Source organism: Equus asinus, chromosome 8 (genome assembly GCF_041296235.1).
Source record: "Equus asinus isolate D_3611 breed Donkey chromosome 8, EquAss-T2T_v2, whole genome shotgun sequence".
NCBI classification, from domain to species: Eukaryota; Metazoa; Chordata; class Mammalia; order Perissodactyla; family Equidae; genus Equus; species Equus asinus.
The window spans coordinates 94,122,660-94,143,242 of NC_091797.1; the positions used below are offsets into that span (position 1 = coordinate 94,122,660).

The following is a 20,583-nucleotide window of genomic DNA, read 5'->3' on the forward strand; positions in this document are numbered from 1 at the left end:
AAGAATTTTCGGGGAACACAATTCAGATCAAAATAGCGTCCACGGTAGTTCTTGTGAATTGTTTTTGAGGGTGAAGTGATTGTCCTCTTGGAGGAGAGGAAGGACACTGGTTGAGGGCCAGCTGAGTGTCAGTCATTACTGATTCATAATCTCATTTGACTCCTGTCATGAGAGGAGATTGAAGCTTGCAGATGTTATGGTCACCCAGATAGTGAGCGGTCAAGAAAGCATTCAAAGTCTAAGTTTTAAGCTCATGCTGTCTTCTCACTGGAGGGGACTTTAACTTGAAATCTTGCTGAATTCCTAGGACTAAGTCTTTAAACTTGGAGATGCCAGGAAGACTGTTGGCAGGCCCATTTTGGGGGTCCGAGAAGGTCTTTGAATAGGGAAGTAACTTAATCAGAGTTGTGCTTTGGAGAGGTAACAGGCCATGTGAGTGGTGGGTGACTGGAGATCATCTAGAAGCCTGCTGCCATGGTCTTGTTAAGAGGTATGATAGTCTGCACAAGAGCGATATAAAAAGTGCTAGATGCCCATGACATTGTGAAGGCGGAGTCACAGTTTTGGTAAATGACTGAGTGCAGGCCATAGGGTTAAGGGAGGGAGTCTAAGATGTGGCCAAGGTGAGCAACTGGGAGAACAGTAGTGCTCCTGCAGAAGGGAATTGAACCTGTGCCAAGGACATTCTAGAATCCCCAAAGGTCTCCTGGCTCTCATTCCATCAGATGGTGAGGGGGTATCTCAGGAAAGCCTGCAACTGCTTAAAGTCCAATGTCCCCATTTGGGGGGATGTTGGAGAGGACCTCTTGAACTTCAGGGTTAATCTAATGTGGTTAATCATTACTGGTAATTATGTCCATAATAGTAGAACATTAGGCTTAATAATTTATCAAGTGAGACATGATAAATGAAAAGATAACGGCTCAGGAGAGGCAGGCTACATGCAGAAAAGAAATTTGATTAAAAGTGGATTGTTATCCCCACCAAGCTTTGAGGAGAAAGAGATAGATATCTCTAAGCAGCCTGCTTGTCTCCCAGTTTACCCTTCTTTTTTTGGAACTTGCAAAGCATTTTAATGTTTATGCTATAATGAGGACGAGATGTAGTCTGGAGCAATAGAACTTTTCACACCATGAGAATTCCACTTATAGTCAGAGACATGGTAATTTACATCTTTATGCAAAGTTTTCTGGGTCTTATTCTTTTAACTGGTGGTCTGTCAGTTAGGATTTGGTGCTCTCATTGCTGCAGGACGAGTTTATTTCTCAGTCAGGGAACCACACCACCCATCTGTTGGTTGTCATACTGTGGTGGCTGTGAAAGCTATGCCACTAGTATTTCAAATACCAGCAGGGTCACCCAAGGTGGACAGGTTTCACTGGAGCTTCTAGACTAAGGCAGACTAGGAAGAAGGACCTGGCTACCCACTTCTGAAAAAATTGGCCGTGAAAACCTTATGAATTGCAGCGGAGCATTGTCTGATATTGCGCCAGAAGATGAGAGGATGGTGCAAAAAGACTGGACAGGGTTCTGCTCTGCTGTACACAGGGCTGCTGGGAGTCAGAATCCACTCAACAGCACTAACAACAAATTCTTTTAACAAAGACAAACATCCTTATGTTGTACAAGGCAGTTTAGAGTACAGATACCAAAAGATTGAAACTCTTAAGTGGCAACAATCAAAGTTTGCAGTTTCCCCTTCTTAATGAATGGCATCCTCCCAGTTACTGAAGTCCTGAATCTGGGAGTTCCCCTTGATTACTCTTTCCCTCATTTCCCAGATCTGATCCATCAACAAGCCCTGTCAACTTTGTTTCTAAAACATACCCCCAATCTTTACGCTTGTCCTTGTCTTAACTGCTACCACCTGAGACCAAGCCTCTGTCCTTTCTTACCTAGATGGAGCAGTAGCCTCCCACACGTTTCTCTGTTTTCTCCCTTGCCCCCCACACTACACTCTCCACACACTTGAAAGCCATCTTTAAAAGGAAATTAGATCCTGTCCCTCCACTACCTAAAACTCTCCAGTGGCTTCCTATCCCACTTAGAATCAAATCCACTTCCTAGGACCTACATGATGCATTCTTTCCCAACTTTCCATCTCATCTCCTCACCCACCACTCTGGCCTTCTTTCTGCTTCTCAACCATGATGACCTTCCCCCCGGGGGTCTTTGCTTTGCCAGAATGCTTTCCCTCTGATGTCGGCATAGTTGACTTCTTTTATCATTCTGATCTCAGCTTAGAGGTCCCTCCCAGAGAGGGACCTTGCCCGACTCTCCAATCTAAAGTAGTCACTCATCACACCTACTCTAATCTCTTCACAGTACTTATCACTCTCTGATTTTTTTTTGGTTTATTTATTTATGTTTCCTCTGTTAGAATATAAGCTGCTGGAGAGTAAAGAGTCTGTCTGTGCTATTCATAGTGGAATCCCCACTGTCTAGAATAGTGCTTGACACATTGAGTAGATGCTAAGTTAATATTTGTTGAGTGAATGAATGAAGACACTTATACCACTGTCTCTTCATTCTGGAGACCTGCTTCTGGCCTGGGCTTCAGGGATCTCTCCCTCTCCTCTGACTTAGCATTTGGAACTAAACACCCACTGCCTTATATTGGGGTTAGGACAGTTTCTTGGAGTAATCTTTCTTTTGGGAAATACATGTTTTGTTCCATATTTGGACTGTCTTAGGGATATTAGACAACTACCAGCCTCCCGTCATGGCTCAGCAAGAATGGGAATAATTATATTACTTTGGTATCAGATGCTGCTATGCCTTCTCTTCATAGGTATAGAAGGACTCAAGAACTTTCTCTTGGTCCTCAGATGCAATTGAGTTGATGGCACAGTATTGTGATTGGTCACTGCAAGATCCCTGTCTTGTTTCACCCGATATTTTGTCCTTCATCTCCCATTCATGATCCCACTCTCCTTCCCCCTTCCAGCCTTCCACTCTTAGATATTTAATATATGTACTCCAACCTGTCTTCTAACGTTTGTTTTTAGACATGTGTATAGCCTTGAAAAATGTAGTGTTTTGTGCATGGGTCTGTGGGGTCTCTGGGACCTTTGTGAAAAATAAAAATACTATATCAATTTAGAGACATTGTTATTATTATTAATAGCATCTCTTGTTACTTGTGAGCACATGGAATCACAGAATTTAACAGCTAGGAGTCACTTGGAAGTCATCGGCTCTACCCCCTGCCTTCTTTGACAAGTGAGAGGACTGAGGCCCAGAGACTTCCTTTTAAATGATTTCTTTCAACGAAACTGTCCACATATACTGAGAGCCTGCATTGGTTAAGGTCCAAAGCCAGGAGTGCTGGAGGACACAGAGGAGAATGGCACAGGCCCTGTTCCTGAGCCCACAGCCTCTTAGGAGACTTCCAGAAGAGGCCTGGTGGGCCGTGGGGCTTCCCATGTCCTCTTCACCGTTGTGCACTGGGCTCACAAAGGACCCACATATGACCTGATTTGGGGATGGGTCCCACTGCCCCTTCCTCAGATGTCCCCTTTTCATCTTCACTAGTACCCAGGTCCCCACATCAGCTTTCGGAACCGGTGCTCCTGACAGACTCCAGCACAGTCAAGTTCCTGGCCTGCCTCTGTTCTTTCTTATCTTTCTCTCGGCTGACTGTCTCTTCTGTCTTTGGCCCACTCTGAATGTCCTGGTAAAGCACAGTCTTCACCTGACTTTCTCTTTGTGTTTCCAGATTGGAGCCTCTCTCTTTGCCAGTAACATTGGAAGTGGCCACTTTGTGGGGCTGGCGGGGTCAGGAGCAGCTTCAGGCATCGCCATGGGGGGCTTTGAATGGAACGTGAGTAACATCAGAGACGTTGTATCCTGGAGTTGGGAGGAGCTTCAGCAGTTGACCAGTTCAATCTATGCTCAGAGATACTCTAGATGTTAGGCAACCTCTCAGGGCCACCCTGGGATGCACATGGAGGAGGGGCACAGCTTCAGGAGCCCCAGGGTCCTGCTCCCTTTACACCAAAGTAGCATGAGAAGACCACTGACATGACAGCAATGGTGTTTCTTTCTTCTCTTAAAAAGTCAAGCCCTCCTGTACCCTTTCAGCCACATTGGAGGTTTGGATGCCCACTACCAGATTTCCAGTATTATTATTATTTTTACCTTTTTAAAAGTTCTCTAAATGGTATTTTACTCCTTGTAAGCCAGGGAAGAGGCAAAATGAGCTGTGATGTCAGTGGTGCAGTCCCCTTGGGTTCCCTCCACCGTTACCCAGCTGCCATTCCTGTGGGCCAGCAAAGGCCTCCTCCAGTCTCTCATGGCCACCGAGGGAGTTGTCCTCAGAGCCCAAAGAAAAAATGCTGGGTGACTGTCCTGCAGCAGCTGAGGACCCTGCAGGATGGGCTAAGATTCTTCCTGGTTTGACTCCACCTCTTTTTTGGTTTCAGGCCCTGATTTTGGTAGTTGTGCTGGGCTGGGTGTTTGTCCCCATTTACATTAAGGCTGGGGTAAGTATCTGCTCTGTGATTCTATTTCCTGCTGACAAATATACATGTGAGCTTGGTCCTCCTGGAAGGCGGAAGAGACTTTATGGGATAAATGGCAGAGAAAGCCTGTGGCTTGGGTTTCTTTCCCAGGTTCTGAAGTTCCTGACTGCTCTCGGGGGCATTAAACAGATTCACTCAGCCACGACTTGTCCCTCTAGGAAGCCTTCCCAAGCAGTCTCATTCTGTTCAGTGCCCTCTGAAGCACCACCTCCCTTCATGCTGGGTGTGTACTTGCAAGGCACTTCCATGCATCTGCTCATGGTATATAATTGTCTGCCTCTGCCTCTGGAAGGGAAGCTTCATGAGAAAAAACCCCATATTTCCCCTCCATTTACATGTATCAGCAGCTCTTGTTTGCTGAGCCTGCAGCTGGTACTCAACTATCAAATGCTTGCTCAGTCTCTTGACTGAGTCTCTCTGACATTTTACATACGGCAGTTTTAGTATCATCTGTTCAGTGAGATATAATGAGAACCTACTACGTGTAAGTCTGTACATTAGGAGCTGACAGCACTACCGAAGGAACACAGGGCAGGCTCTGTGTCTTCTGGAGGCTCGTGGACTATTGGTGACACGTGTCTGATCCCAGGAGACACAGGCTCAGGGTAGAGGGGATGAGACAGCGTTGTTTGGAATTTACAGAAAGGAACTGGGGGAACAGCTCAGCAGGTCTGTAGCCACAATCCTTCTCAAGGCATGTGTGCAGAGCAGGGTGAAACACATGCCCTGCCTGGCCACCTTGTTAGGTGCACTGAAAAGATGCCAACGTTGTTGTGATGTCTCGTTCACAGTAGGTGCTTTGTATGGGAATATCTATCTATCTATCCCCTCCTCCTCCAAGGCAAAGATCTACCTTCTTAGTTATGTGCAGTCATGTGTTCATTAAAAAAAAGTGTTTATTGGGCACCTTCTATGTCCTGGGATAGTACCCAGCTACCTCTGCAGTGTCAGGCCATGTGGGATTAAGATGAGCAAATGGCTGGAGGATGGAGGCCGTCTGTCCACATCTCAGACTTCTCTGACCAATGAGAGTTAAGCCTTGATCACACTTCTGACACCAAGTGAATGCCACTACTCTGCTTGCTCTGGGCCTTCTGGTCACTCTGGCTGGTGGTGACCTCCCTTGCATCCCATGCAGGTGGTGACGATGCCAGAGTACCTGAAGAAGCGATTTGGAGGCCAGCGGATCCAGGTCTACCTCTCTCTTCTGTCCCTGTTGCTCTACATTTTCACCAAGATCTCGGTGAGTCCACTGCCCTGGGAACTGTGCACTGGCTGTCTCAGAACCTGCCCACTCTCACTCCTCAGCATGTGCTGGTCCACCAAGGGGCAGTCTATAACTTTCCATTAACTTTGTCTCTTAGGCCTGTTTCTTCTTAGGGTGAAGTTCTATTTCACATGTCAAGGAGCCAATACATAGAACTCCTTATCCTCCACTGCAGGGAAGGTTAAAAACATAAACAGGTTCAAGAAGGCTCAGTGAAAGCTGTTCTTAATAGAAGATTAAAAGGCTGTTAGGGGTGTCTGAGGGCTGGCCCCAACCTTAGAGGTAGCTGTGGGACTTTATGCCCTGTCAGGGTCAGAACCTGGCTCCAGCTGATATTTCTGATGCACTTAAACATGGGAAGTCAGTGACAACTCTTGAAGGGACCTCAAAGACTCTCCTTTTTCTTTCATGGACAGGGAAATGAAAACCCTGGAGATGGAAAGTACTTGCTCAAGGTGCTGAATCAGGAGAAGACCCCAGACATCTAGCTCCAGTTTACTGTCCTTTTCTCTGTCTGAGACTTCTTATATTTGCTTAGAATGAGCTCCCTGTCCCTTGGTTGCTAACCCTCTGGGAGATTTCTACTCTCTCTGAATCCAACCACTGGGGCTGCTCTCCCCACCATTTAGCCTGTCTCCCTGCCATTTGCAGAGGTCTACAGGCCCCAGTTTTCAGAGCTGAGGTTTCTCAGAGATTGGCTGGCTGTTGGGGTCGACTTGAGAGCTGTGCAGAGTTCTGGGCTGACCCACTGGAGCAAGTCTTGTATTCCTTCTCCACTTCACTTTCCCTCACTTGAAAGTGTGCAAGTCAACATCTTTTGATGGTACAACAAAACAAAGCCAAATACCCAGGAAACCACTGAAGTTCTAGATATTCCTCTACAGCCCAAAAGATGGTGGGAAGAGAAAAGTTTGCTTATAGGTTTTGCCTGACATCTTTTTTTAATCCCCAAAGTAATTGTCAGTCTGATAAATGTCAAAGCAACAGTGAGAAAAAAAAGAGAAGGAAAATGTGAATGATAAAGATAACAGAGAGAAAATAGGACCGTGTTCAGAAAACTACCTAGAAGAATAATTGGAGGAAGTATGGGGTTACGGAGGAGCCTGGGCTCCTGGTCTGCTCCACTGCTTACCAGCAGGTGACCTGGCCCAAATGGCTTATTGCTTTACCTCTCTGGAGCTTAGCTTCTTCATGGGTAAGATGACAATAACAATTTCTGCCTTGCCTACCTCACTGGCTGGTGGTGAGGATCAAATGGATTTATTTGACAACATGAAGTGTAAGTGGAATGTAAAATATGATGATGAACGTGAGAGCCCTCGACCCTCCCTGTGAGAAGCTCCCTGGACGCCTCAGCTCCCTAACCTACCTGGAGAAGAAGGCTGTATATTCTGGATACTAGACCTTTATCAGATATGTGATTTGCAGATATTTTCTCCCAGTCTGTCGGTTGTCTTTTCGCTTTCTTGGTAGTGTCCTTTGATGCACAAAAGTTTTAAATCTTGATGAAGTCTAAATTATGTGGTTTTTTTCTTGTTGCTTATGCTTTTGGGGTCATTTCTAAGACTCCATTGCCAAATCCAAGGGCAAAGAGAGAAGTGGCGTTTTCTGAGATCACATAGGGAGTGGCTCCAGCTTTTCCCCTTAGTTGGCAGTTACAAAGTGCTCATTGCTCTATCAGAGGCACTATCTCGTTGGTTATGGTCAGTTTTTCTCCTTTTTCTTGTCTTTCCCCAGCCAGCACCAAAGGTGAGATTGGACCAATCTCAGCATCTTGCAAAAGATCTGCCCTGGCTGAAATCTGAGTTGGGTTGGCTCTGAACTGAACCTTCTGCTCTCGCTAGGTAGGGTGTTGAAAAAATAGCTGCTAGTGCTTCTGTTTTCCTGATTACTTGAAGTTGACACAACAACAATATTAAATAACATTTGCAATTTTTTTTATTTTGGAAAATTTCAAACATGCACAAGCAGAAATAGAATAGTATAATGAACACTCATGGACCTAATACTCATCACTGGGCTTTAATAATTATCAACATTTTTCCATTCTTGGTTCATCTATCCCCTTCCACTTTTTTTCCCCCAGCAGTATTTTAAATCAAATCCCAGACATCATGTCATTTCACTGTAAATTCTTCAGAATTCATGTTTGACTTTTTAAAAACTTAACCACCATGCAATTATCATACAATGAAATTTATGGTAATTTCTTAATTTAGGTAGTTTAATATCTGATCCATATCCAAATTTTCCTGATTATCTAAAAAGTGTCTTCTTACAGCTGATTTGTTTGAATCAGAATCCAAATGATGCCTACACATTGCATTTGATTGTACTTTCTTTAAAGGAATACATCTGTATATCTATATAGCTATCTTCAGCTTATCACAATTATTTTTTCCTTTTATATTATTACCTTCCAGTTCTGGCCTACATGCACATAATTTTTTTTTTTTTGGTGAGGAAGATTGTTGCTAAGCTAACATCTGTGCCAGTCTTCCTCTATTTTGTGTGTGGGATGCTGCCACAGCATGGCTTGATGAGCGGTGTGTAGGTCTGTGCCTGGGATCCAAAGCCACGAACCCCGGGCTGTTGAAGTGGAGTGCAAAAACTTAACCACTATGCCACTGGGCCAACCTCACATACATTTTTTTAAATTGGGTTGTTTGTTTTTTGTTCTTGAGTTGAAAGAGTTCTTTATGCATTCTGGATAGTAAACCCTTATCAGATATAAATAATTTGCATATATTTTCTCCCATTCTGTAGGTTGTCTTTTTGCTTTCTTGGTTGTTTTCCTTTGATGCACAAAAGTTTTAAATCTTGATGAAGTTCAATTTATCTATTTTTACTTTTCTTGCTCATGCTTTTGATGCCATTCCTAAGAATCCATTGCCAAATCTAAGGTCATGAAGATTGACTCTTATGTTTGCTCCTAAGAGGTTTATAGTCTTAGTTCTTACATTTAGGTCTTCAAGCCATATTGGCTTAATTTTTATATATGATGTGAGGTAGGGGTCCAACTTCTGCATGTGAATCTCCAGTTTTCCCAGCACCGTTTGTTGAAGGGACTATCATTTCCCCATTGAATGGTCTTGCACATACCTTTTTTTATGCAATTCAATGAAAACAAGCTGTAGCCAAATGGGCCCATGGGGCTTTGTCTTGGAGTTGAGAATGACACTCAGGATTACTGCTCTCTTCCTGCCCAGCTTCCTGACTCAAACTGCTGCTTCCCTTGATTGGTGCCTTTGTAATTTCCCTGCCCATGTGATGAGGCCTCCTCCTTCACTTGCTCCTCTCTTCCTTTAGGATTAGTTCTAAGTTACAAGTGAAAACCCTGGGCTTTTCAGTCCTATTTCATTAGAGACCAGCGTGCAGAATCTGCACTAGGAAGTGCTGGAAGGGATGGAGAAATCAGGCTTCCTAAGGTTGGTGAGGGAACCGCTCCTCCTCGGTTCAGCTTGTGAGGTGACACCTGTCTAATGAGCATGTAGAGGAGAGCACTGGGATTCCATTTCTCGGAAGCAAGCCTTCTCCGAGTCCACAGTTCAAGCCAGTGAAAGTCTGTTGACTGCAGTTGCCATGGAAAGGGCACTCTTTGCCCTTGGAGCTGATGTAGGGGTAGTCATATAAATAAACTAAGTGCCTAACTGTATTCCCTTCCTTCCTGATCACCTCACCTATTGTTCAGGTTACTGATTAAACCTCCCTGGACTTGGGAGCCCCCAGGTAGATGAGCTCAGGTCCTGATGGAGCCCATTCCCTAGCAGTCAGCTTTTTCTGAATTTTGCTTTTGAATAGTACTTGGTGTGGACTGCTCCCTCTCTGTGTGATTTCTGGGGCTCCTTGCTGGAGGCCTTTTCCAGCTGCTCACCTCCAGTGATTCCCTGAATAATGCATAAGAAGGATGATAGCTGCCCTTCATTTAGTGCCAGTCTCTTCACTTAGTCTCCAATAGGGGCTTTACTTATTCTGTCTCCAGTTCTCCTAAGAATACTGCAGGAGTAGGGATTTTTAAAATTTTATTTTCCACTTCATGGAAAACAAAACTGAGTCTCGGAGAAGTTAGGTAATTTTTCCCAGATCACATGGCTAGTGTAATGGCAAAGCCAGGATTAGAACCCAGGTCTTTCTAGTCCCAAACTCTGTGTTCTCTTCATATCTGCTCTGTGCTTGGATGGGGTGAAAGCATAGGATGATAGAATGGCATAGATCATCTAGTCCTATGTCTTATGCTCTCATTTTACAGATGGGGAAGCTGAGGTCCAGATTGGGGAGGGGACTTTGTGGGGTGAAACAGTAGCAGAACAAGGATGGGAAGCAAGGTCCCTGTTGCTGAATCCAAACCTTTTGACATTGTATTCCCCCTGCCTTCTAAGTCTCTCATTCCTCTAGTACAGAGTAGGTTAAAATTCAAGACCTTGGGAAAAATTAAGAAAGCCAGTTAAATGACCTTCCAATATATGTGAGTTTCTGAGAATAGGATTTGAGAAGACTGAGGAGAGAATGTCTGTGCACACTGGGTGTATGAAGGATACGGAGGAGGAACATTTAGGCAGAGGGGAAGGGCAGGGAAGGGTCAGACAGGTAAGCCTTTGTCTTTATAAATTTGGCCAACTTCAGGTTCACCATGGGTCATAGAGCATGAAATCTTTAAACGAATTACACTGATGTCAACTGTACCTGCCAGGAGCTCACATTGAGACACACTTGAGTTCAGGGTTTGGGGACAAAAGAAAAGAATTGTTAGTTAACGAAGTAAGGTAGTTAGATCTTTATATTGCACACAAAGATTAATCAGTTTTGTTGTATGTGAGGAGAGACAGGGAGAGTTTGTGATGGATGAAAAAAGGAGAAGAGCAGCCTTGTGAGATCCATGTCCAGACAGGGAACAATCAGGGACCTGCTAGGAAGGCTTGGGGGAGGATGTCGGGATCCAATGGGTGTGTAATTGATGGAAGAGAGAAAGCAAAATGCCTTTCAGGTGCAGTGCCCAGATGTGACCCAGGCCATTGGGCAGCGGTAATGTGGAGTCTTGACTATGGCTGCCATCTTGTGGCCATGTCCTTTGGGGCTCTTAGATCCAGACTTGATTATTTCTCCATGCATGCCTTGGAATTTTATTGGCGCCACCTGAGCACCCTGCTTTATCTCATTCTGAGAAGTATTCTGCTCTGTAAAATTTCTTAGCATCACACATCTTATTCAAATGTGCACAATCACTTGAGATAAAGCCTCAGATTTTATGAATTGCATGTGATGACTAAATGTCCCTGTTTGCGTTTCCTGGGGCTGTTATCACAGATCATGACTGCAATAAACTTTTACAGCAACTCCGCTGTCCATTTGGGATCTGTGGGTGAAAATAAGAACTTTGGCTTTTGCTTAAGGTTTGAATGCTCATGACTTGGGCCATTCATTTTCACAAATGGGAAGTGAAATTTGAGCAATGGGGTTTTCTATCTCAAACCTCATTGCCAGGCAGGATTTACTGGGTGCTTAGATACAGTTAAGACCAGAATGGGCAGCAAACACACACATGTAAAATCGCAGGATCTCAAGGCATCAGAGTTGAGACAAAGCAACCTGCCCAAGGCTCGCGGCTAGAGACTCAGTTACTCTAAGAGGTATTCCAATTGGCTCTATAATTTTATTGTTCCCCGTGAGTCCCATGGACATTGTTCAGCCAGACTTTCAAAGTGATGGTAACAAAGCTGTTGGGCTAAATCCAACTTCCTGTCTGTTCTTGTAACTGAAGTTTTATTGGAACACAGCCACGCTCACTTGATGTATTGTCTATGGTTGCTTTCATGCTTCCACGGCAGAGTTGAGCAGGTTGGACAAAGACTGTATGGCCTGCAAAGCCTAAAATATTTATTATCTGATCCTTTACAGGAAAGGTTTGCTGACCGCTGGTCTAGAGGACAATAATTTTCTATTTCACTTCAAGTTGATTTTGCTTAGCAGCATGGGAAAATTTGCTTTTCTCTTTCCCTTCCTTCCTTCGTTCCTTCCTTCCTTTCTTCTTTCCTTACTTTTTTTTTTCTTTGTTAAAGGCTAAGAGCAGTTTAGAGAAGGAGCAGTCTGGGATGAACTGTGAAACAAATGATCTTCTAGGATTATAGAAGAGTTCTTTTATATCAAAGCTGGTGGTATGTTCCCTATCCAGTCCCCTATTTTTATAAATAAAAAAGTAATGACATGCTTACAACATACAGAAAAATACAGAGAATAATAGAGCAAATGCAACCACCCAGATTCTATAAACAATCATTTTTTTAAAAAAGAAATTAAACATTACACATATAACAGAAGGCTTGTCTGTACCCTTCCTGATCCTATTTCCTTCCTTCTTAAAAGGTAAATGCTATCTTGAACTTCGTATGTATTCTTCTGGTCTATGTTTTTATATTTTTACTACATATATATGTGTACTTATATATCCATAAAGAACATATTGTTTTTAAATTTCTGTTCCCTGCACCAGTGAAACTGTATGAAAAATGTAATAATGGCATTTAAGAAAATCTGCAGGGGAAAAAGCACGCATAATCCTATAATTCTAATACAGACATTTTCATATTTTGGTCTTGCTCATATTGTGTGCTTTCCTTTACAGAATTGCAATCAGAGTATGGGTACCACTTTGTGGTCTTTCTCCCCACTCTTAGCCTCAAACTGTACACATTTTTCCATGTTTTCATCTTCCGAGTTATTATTTTTAGGGGCTGTGGAACATAATCGTTAATATACAATTTTCAACAAGCTATTTAAAAATCCTCTGGTGGACAAAAAGCTCTTGATGGTGGTCACCTTTGGGTTGAGTGATGAGAATGGGGCCACTTTTACTTTCTGATGAACAACTTTCTCTGCTGTTTGTTTTTTAACTATACACATAAATCATTTTATTTTAAAAGTAATTAAAATTTTTTCTTGATTAAAAAGACCTTGCTCTCTGCAGAAAATATTCCAGAAAGGAGGACCCTTACCTTTCAATGTTGTGGAAAGGTCATCAAACTTGGAAACAGAAAACCTATATTTTAGCCCTTGAGCAAGTCCTTAACTTTGTCTCTCTCATCTGTAAGGTGGAGCCAATTTACCTGTCCCATTACCTTGTTTTGAGGATCCAAACAATGCATGTATCTGAAAGCTCTTGGTAAACTATAAAATCCTCTGGCTATGGAGGGGGAAAAAAACCACCTAGTGAAGCAGAATAAAGTTTGGGCACCTAGGGGATCCAAAGATTAATGTCAGAGCGCTTGGACTAAAGTGAGTTGAGCTGTGGTGTCCCCAGGCACTCCTGCTGGCTTTTGGGGTTCCAAGGGCAGAAAGAATTTATCCCTGAAGTTAGGAATGACTCATGGGAGGAAGAATTTCTCCTAGGTTTCTTCAATTCATGAGGGAAATTTTCTTAGAAATTCTTTATCTGCCCTGTTATCTGGAAACAGAGTATTATAAAAACAAGATTTCTATTATCTCAACGCTTCCCATAAGGCTTTATAGACTTCATTTAGAGCATTATCTTAGGAGTTACGTGTTACTTATTTGTAACTAAAGATAGCAAGGCAAATATTATTGAGGATATCACTGTCTTCTATGGCATGTTGTCATAAAGCATTACAAATTAACTACTCTGGAAAATAAAGAACCAAGGGCATTTTTAAGGCAGTAGCAACCTTGGAATCTTTTTACAGCTCACTTATGCTTATTAGCTAATCCACTGAGTCAAAAGTGTCTGCACTTAACAGCATTCCACTGTAAACAATCAATGGGGCCCTTTCAGTCAAAATAACTTTATGTGACGATATAGAGGCTTGGGAGGGGAGGGACCGGCAATATGAATACTCATCACAATTTCAAGTGGCCTAGTGTGCAGAGTCAGGAAGGAGTGCTCATTTCACCCTTGGCAAGGCTAATGTACAGCTGAGGACTCTTTCTTCCTCTTTGGCCACTGCAGAGGGCAAGGTCCAACAGATCCAGGGCCTGGAAGGTGAATGCTTTTCTTGGCTACAGGACTTTCCCACTTCTAGCGGCTGAAAATCACCCTGGCAGGGAGGGACAGTCTCTTTCTAAGTCACCATCTCTCTCTTCACCTCCTGGCTCTGCTTCTCCTCCTCTACCAGGAAAGATGATGACATTAGGTCCCCTGTGGCTAAGAGAATTTGTAGGGGAGCTAAGGCACCAGGTCTTTGGGAAGCCTATCTTGGGGGAGGGGGTCATGCATTAGCACAAAAACATGGACCTAGTGTAAGACAAGCTCTCTGCCAACTAAAAGAGGCAGGGAACAGGAGATTGGATTGGCAAGGAACTGAGTCAGTGGAAGGCCCTGAGAAGCTGCCAAGAAGTAGAGAGGGGAAGATAAGAATAGAGAAGAGTTGCAAGGGCACCATTCTCCAGGGCTCTGACTAGGCAGCCCTTTATGTGCCCTGAAATGTAGCAGATTTTATGCAGTAAACAGCACATGCATTGCATCTAGGATAAATCTAGTTTCTTTTGCACCTAGAGATTTGAAAACAAAAGATTCACCATGATCACCCCTTAATACTACCCTTCCTGGTAGTATTTTGGAAATGCCATGAAAATTCTTTTTGGGTGACCCCAGCACTCTCTGTTGGTTTAAATTTGCAACTGCCCCATCCAGCCAGGTGGAAGTTTCTTTATGGGGCTAAATGAGGCAGGGAGGGAAAAAAAGAACTGCATCAAGAAATAGGAAATTAGGGGCTGGCCCTGTGGCCTACTGGTTAAGTTCCTGCACTCTGCTTCAGCAGCCTGGGATTCGCTGGTTTGGATCCTGGGCACGGACCTGCGCACTGCTTATCAAGCCATGCTGTGGCAGTGTCCCACATAGAGGAACTAGAATGACTTACAACTAGGATATACAACTCTATACTGGAGCTTTGGGGAGAAAGAAAAAAAAAGAAATGGGGAATTCAGGGGTGAAGAGGGAACAATTCTTCCTAAAGTTACATGAGATAATCTAGATAAATCCACCTAGCACCAAGCCTGCTGTGCAAGAGGTTCTTGGTGATGTTCTGGTTGTGTTTGAGTCAAGATGGACTTCACTGGGGTTGGGAAGATAAAATTATAATGTTGGTAAAGTTACTCTCCACTCAAAGGTGTTTCCCTCTCATGGACTCTCTAGCACTCAAACTTGCTTTTGGGAATACATCCGATAAACCTTTGCACACTGAGGTGTAAATGATGGATAATAGCTTAGTACAGCAGTCCACTGTGTGGGTTGGGAGGAACCTTATGGTGTTAATAGTTGTTGCTTGGCAAACAGAGTTCCATAGTTAAATAAGTTTGTGAAGGTTCATTTATCATGTTCCCCTGCTGGGGACTCACAGTATATTAAAGGCTCAGAGAAGCTGTGTAGTAAAGAAACTGCCTAACTTTGCATAATCTAGCATTTCACTGACCTCTTTGACCATGGAATCATTTTTTTTCATGGAATATCTCTTATCATCTTGAATAAAGATTGCTGGGGGGCCGGACCCATGGCCAAGTGGTTAAGTTGCGTGCTCCGCTTCAGTTGCCCGGGGTTTCACCGGTTTGAATCCTGGGTGCAGACATGGCACCACTCATCAGGTCATGCTGATGCAGCGTCCCACAACTAGAAGGACCCACAACTAAGAATATACAACTATGTACCAGGGGGCTTTGGGAAGAAAAAGGAAAAATAAAAATCTTAAAAACAAAAAAAGAAAAGAAAATAGTCATTTATAAAAAAAAAAAGATTGCTGGGAAACTTAGGAATAAAGTGTGATGCTTTTTCAAGTGTTAGTATCCTTTTATTTTATTGTAGTAAGAACACAACGTGCCATCTATCCTCTTGACAATGTTTTTATTTTTGGTGAGGACGATTGACCCTGACCTAATATCTGTTGCCAATCTTCCTCTTTTTGCTTGAGGAAAGTTGTTCCTGAGCTAACGTCTGTGCTGGTCTTCCTCTATTTTATATGTGGGACGCTGCCACAGCATGGTTTGATGGGCAGCGTGTAGGTCCGCGCTGGGCATCCGAACCTGCAAGCCCTGGGCCCCTGAAGCAGAGTACCTGTACTTAACCACACGCCACCAGACCGGCCCCCTCTTGACAAATTTTAAGTGTAAAATACATTGTTATTGACTGTAAGTACAATGTTGTGCAGCAGATCTCTAGAGCTTATTTGTTTTATTTAACTGAAACTTTATGCCTGTTGATTAATAACTCCCCATCCCCATGCCCCCAGCCCCTGGTAAACACCATCCCAGTCTTTGATTTTAAGAATTTGACTATTTTAGATACCTCATATATGTGGAATCTTGCAGTGCTTGTCTTCCCTATTGTTAACTGGAGATAAAAATGTGAATCTCTAATTATAGGATTCAGACAAAGGACAGGGGGATGGGGGCCAACATTGGGCCCCAGAAATCATAGGCATTGACACTACTCAGGAGATGGCTTCTGCTAACCCCACCCAGTTCACCTCCCTGTCTCTGCAGGTGAAGGGACTCAGCCACGGCCTGGGCACACCTGGCAGCCAGCTGGCCTCTCTCATCCCTAACTCCTCCTATCCTCTCCTTCCAGGCAGACATCTTCTCTGGGGCCATATTCATCAACATGGCCTTGGGACTGGATCTGTACCTGGCCATCATTCTCTTATTGGCAGTCACTGGCATTTACACAATCACAGGTGAGTCCATTCAGCTCAAGCCCAGCTCAGGGTTAGCCACTTGTGAAGGATAAAGGGAAGTTGGAGACGGTTTCTCCCCTCGAGGAAGAGATACACTCAGGAAACAGTTTCAGGATGGGGTATTTGCTTGGTCCTAGCTCACAGACCCTAATAAGTTATACAAGTGGCCCCAGAAAACCCAGTGTTGGCTGGAATAGTCAGGACAGCTTCTTATAGGAGGTGGGGCAGGGCTTGGTCTTGCAGATTGTGGAGAGAACTTGGCTGAGTTGGAAGAAGCAGGTAGGGAGTGCCAGGCACAAGGAGAGGTGAGAGCAAGGGGATGTAGGCAGGAATGGGTATGGCATGGGGCAGAGGCAGGGTGAGCAAGCAGATGTACTTGGCTGGAGGAGGGTGGTCAATGGGAGGTAGTTGGGAGTTATGTGTGGGTGATAAGGCCTGATAGTTCAAATGAGGTCACAGTGCAAAGGCCTTGGAAGCCAGACAGAGGCCTTGGATTTGATGTGACAGAGATTGGCAGGCACTGTAGAGAGAAAGAGAGTGAGTGACACATACAAAGATTTTAGAGGAAGACTCAAGACATGACTGGAGAAGCTGGTGACACGACTAACAATTGGGGACACCTTTGCAGAGGTGTTACTCTGCCCCCGTTAGTGGGGCCGGGGTCAGTGATGGAACTTACTGCTCAGCTGGAGCCCCATAGCTTTGGAGACAAGAAGTTACTTAGATGGTCTGAAAAAAGAGAGAGTAGACATACAAGTAGCCCTTTGAAATGTGCCAATTTGGTAATGTACCAAGACATCTTGTAGGGTGTCAGCTCTTTGGTCTTCCTTGCCTTTATTTGTGGAAGATGGTTCTTCTTACCATAGAGGAGCCATCTCTTGGCTAAAAGGGTCACATGAAGCTCTTCCTCTTCAAATAGAGAGAAACATTCTCCTTTCCCCAAGGCCTTCCCAGCATTTCTGTCACAAGTGGAGATGTTGGAACATGCTAGGTACCAGACTGCTGTAACAGGACAAGGGAGGGAAGGAAGGAAAGGCAGGTGGGGGACTGAGGGGTGTGCTCAGAAGGGCAGAGGGTGGGGAAAGGAGGCAGGCTGACAGGTTGCCCTCCTACGTGAGGTCAGATATGTTGTCTCCTTGCCTGCTTAGGGGGCCTGGCGGCTGTGATTTACACGGACACCTTGCAGACTGCGATCATGCTGGTGGGGTCTGCTATCCTGACTGGGTTTGGTAAGTGGGGCTGGGGTAGGCTGAGGAGGTGGGGAGGCAGAGGTAGTGGCCCGGGGAGAGAAAAGTGAGTCCAGCCTCCCTGCCTGCCGCTGGCCCAAGCAGTGAGCTGGGCATGCTCTGCCCTCCCCAGGGGAGTGGTCTGGCCATCATTGTGAGTGTGCTGTGGTACCTTCCTCAGCCTTCGAGGCTTCAGGTGGGGCCTGGACCAGATGGCACCTGGATTCCTTGCTGCCTTCTCTAGACAGTCTGGGCCAGTGGTCGCCAGTACGGGCCTCTGATGATGTGGTCTTCTCCCTGTAGAGAAACCAGACAAAGAAGAGGATAAGGCTAGACATCCCCCAGGCTAAATATATTCATATGTTTCATCTTAAATCTCAGATTATGTCTTATCTACAATTTGACGTTAAATGTTCTTTTAAAAAACGAATTGGTAGGGGCTGGCCCCGTGGCCGAGTGGTTAAGTTCGCGCGCTCCGCTGCAGGCGGCCCAGTGTTTCGTTGGTTCGAATCCTGGGCGCGGACATGGCACTGCTCATCAGACCACGCTGAGGCAGCGTCCCACATGCCACAACTAGAAGAACCCACAACGAAGAATATACAACTATGTACCGGGGGGCTTTGGGGAGAAAAAGGAAATAATAAAATCTTAAAAAAAAAAAAAAAAAAAACGAATTGGTGATAGTAATTGATCATTTTCTTGTCTATGTCCTTACTTGACAAAATTTAAAAAATTAGCCACTCTATGTTGGCCCCCTCCACCTAAATTTTGAAGTTTTATTTGTCTATGAAATCCTAAAGATGTAGATGTGCTTGTTAGGGGAGGATGTAAAATGCGTTTTATTTTTAAGGGGGCCCATGCTCTCTGTGTGTTCTGTGGAGCCTCTTATCCGCTCTCTATGCTCTGTTTTCTAAGAGCTGGAAATTCCCATTCTCTGTCCATCCCACCACTGCTGAGGCCACTGCTGGGATCAGTCTGTGTGTCTCTGTGTCTGCTGACAGCTGGGGGTGTGGGGCAGAACAGAGTCTTTGAATCTAGTTCAAAACCAAGGCCTTTCTTTTAATAATTCAAATACTTTCCCTTTGTAAAGAGGTTTATGGTGGAGCACTTTCACAGGTTATTGCTTTGGACCCTCACTGTAGCCCCCTGAGGGGGCTGGGCAGGGTTAATACACCCATTCTATGGAAGAGAAAGCTGAGATCCAGAATGACTTGCCCAAGACCACACAGCGAGGGTTCTGGCCGTGGGTTGGGTCCTCCCAGTTTCTCAGGCATCCACAGGAAGAAACCACTATGCAGAGTTGAGAGCGTCAGCGTGTTGATTTTTGTTGCCAATATTTTCCAGCTTTTAATGAGGTGGGAGGCTATGAAGCCTTCATGGAAAAGTACATGAAAGCTATTCCAACCATGATTTCTGATGGAAACATCACCATCAAAGAAGAATGCTACACCCCAAGGGCCGACTCCTTCCACATCTTCCGAGATCCCCTCAAGGGAGACCTGCCATGGCCTGGGCTCATCTTTGGGCTGTTCATCCTCACCCTGTGGTACTGGTGCACAGATCAGGTACTCACGCTGGATGCTCAGGGTGGAGAGGGTATCCCTCAGGGTGCTACAGGGACTCCTGTCTGTCTGTGGCTTGTGGAGTTGGGAAAGGTGGGGCAGGGCTCATGTGGTCTGAGGGTCACTGAGCCTTGGTGACATGGGAGTGCCAGGTGACATGGGAGTACTCTAGGAGCTGGGGTACCTGGAGGGTGTCTTAGGGTCTCTGGCCTGCACCCCTCCCTCACTAAGCTTTCCCTGGCAGGTCATTGTGCAACGCTGCCTCTCAGCCAAAAACATGTCTCATGTGAAGGGCGGCTGTATCATGTGTGGGTACCTGAAAATACTGCCCATGTTCCTCATGGTGATGACGGGAATGGTCAGCCGCATCCTGTACACAGGTAACGCTTCCTGCTGGATTCACTGGCTACTCTCTCTCATTTTCCTGGCTCCGAGTCACTTCTAAAGCCCTGTTCCTTCTTTTCTACACACTTCTTCTTTTCTTGCTATGCTTTCTGTTCCCCCTCAAGTTAGCAACTTGAGGTCACAGAGCCTGTGGAGCTGTCTTCTCTAGTTCCTTACATTGGCAATTGCTTTTCCCCTTTTTCTCTGTAAATTCTCTGAAGTCACAACATGCCTTCAGCTGTAGCTTCTTCAGGCTAATATTTGCTCACTTCTTGCTCAGTCCCTCCCAGCCCAGGCTGTAGTAGTGTGTATGATGTCCTTAGTGTCAAAGGACCCCGGCCCCCAGCCAATCTCAAATTGCCTGCTGCTCTGAGCCCTGTTTCCTGGACCATTTCCTTGAAGGAGTCCTGAGCTTTGTACTTTGCTATCCAGGGTGATAGAATTCTTTCTTGGCCCTTTTGTGGCCTCTCCAACATTGCCATTTGCATGTGTTCTTTGATCAGTCATCATAGGTCAAAACTGTTTCCTGGAACATTAAATAATGACAGAAAAGAGAGCACCACGGAGTGAAGGTTTGGTGAGCGCCCTCCAAAATGAAGACAGGACAGCCCGGGGGCAGTTGCTGCCACTAGCTGTTAAAAGTGCTTCTAATAGTGCTCTCACACTCTTATTCTAGCTTGCCTGTCACAAGAAAAATATTTCTAATTGAATAGTTTATATCATAATGGATATAACACATATTAAGGTACTTGAGATAGTTAGTGCTGTAACGAATCAGTGCTAAATGGGGCAGCACTAAATGATATACCTGGAGTAGGTACCTCACGAACGTTTGTTGATCTAAATTCTATAGAAGTTTCAAGAATTTTCTATAAGTCTCTGGATCTAAGTTTCTAGATGTTCCTTTTCCCTCCCAGGCTACTTTCTTTCTCTCTCTCTCCAGATTTT

General features: G+C 44.7%; 1 protein-coding gene across 1 annotated transcript in view; it reads left to right on the plus strand.

Annotated features, from left to right (window-relative positions):
• The window catches only part of SLC5A1 (solute carrier family 5 member 1), a 61,632-nt gene that overhangs the window by 20,787 nt on the left and 20,262 nt on the right, over positions 1–20,583 (plus strand). Inside the window, exons 3-9 of the mRNA XM_014834194.3 lie at positions 3,719–3,823; positions 4,425–4,484; positions 5,662–5,766; positions 16,358–16,463; positions 17,612–17,692; positions 19,034–19,254; positions 19,496–19,631. Of these exons, the coding sequence (XP_014689680.1) occupies positions 3,719–3,823; positions 4,425–4,484; positions 5,662–5,766; positions 16,358–16,463; positions 17,612–17,692; positions 19,034–19,254; positions 19,496–19,631 (814 nt within the window). The remainder of the gene's footprint in view (positions 1–3,718; positions 3,824–4,424; positions 4,485–5,661; positions 5,767–16,357; positions 16,464–17,611; positions 17,693–19,033; positions 19,255–19,495; positions 19,632–20,583) is intronic.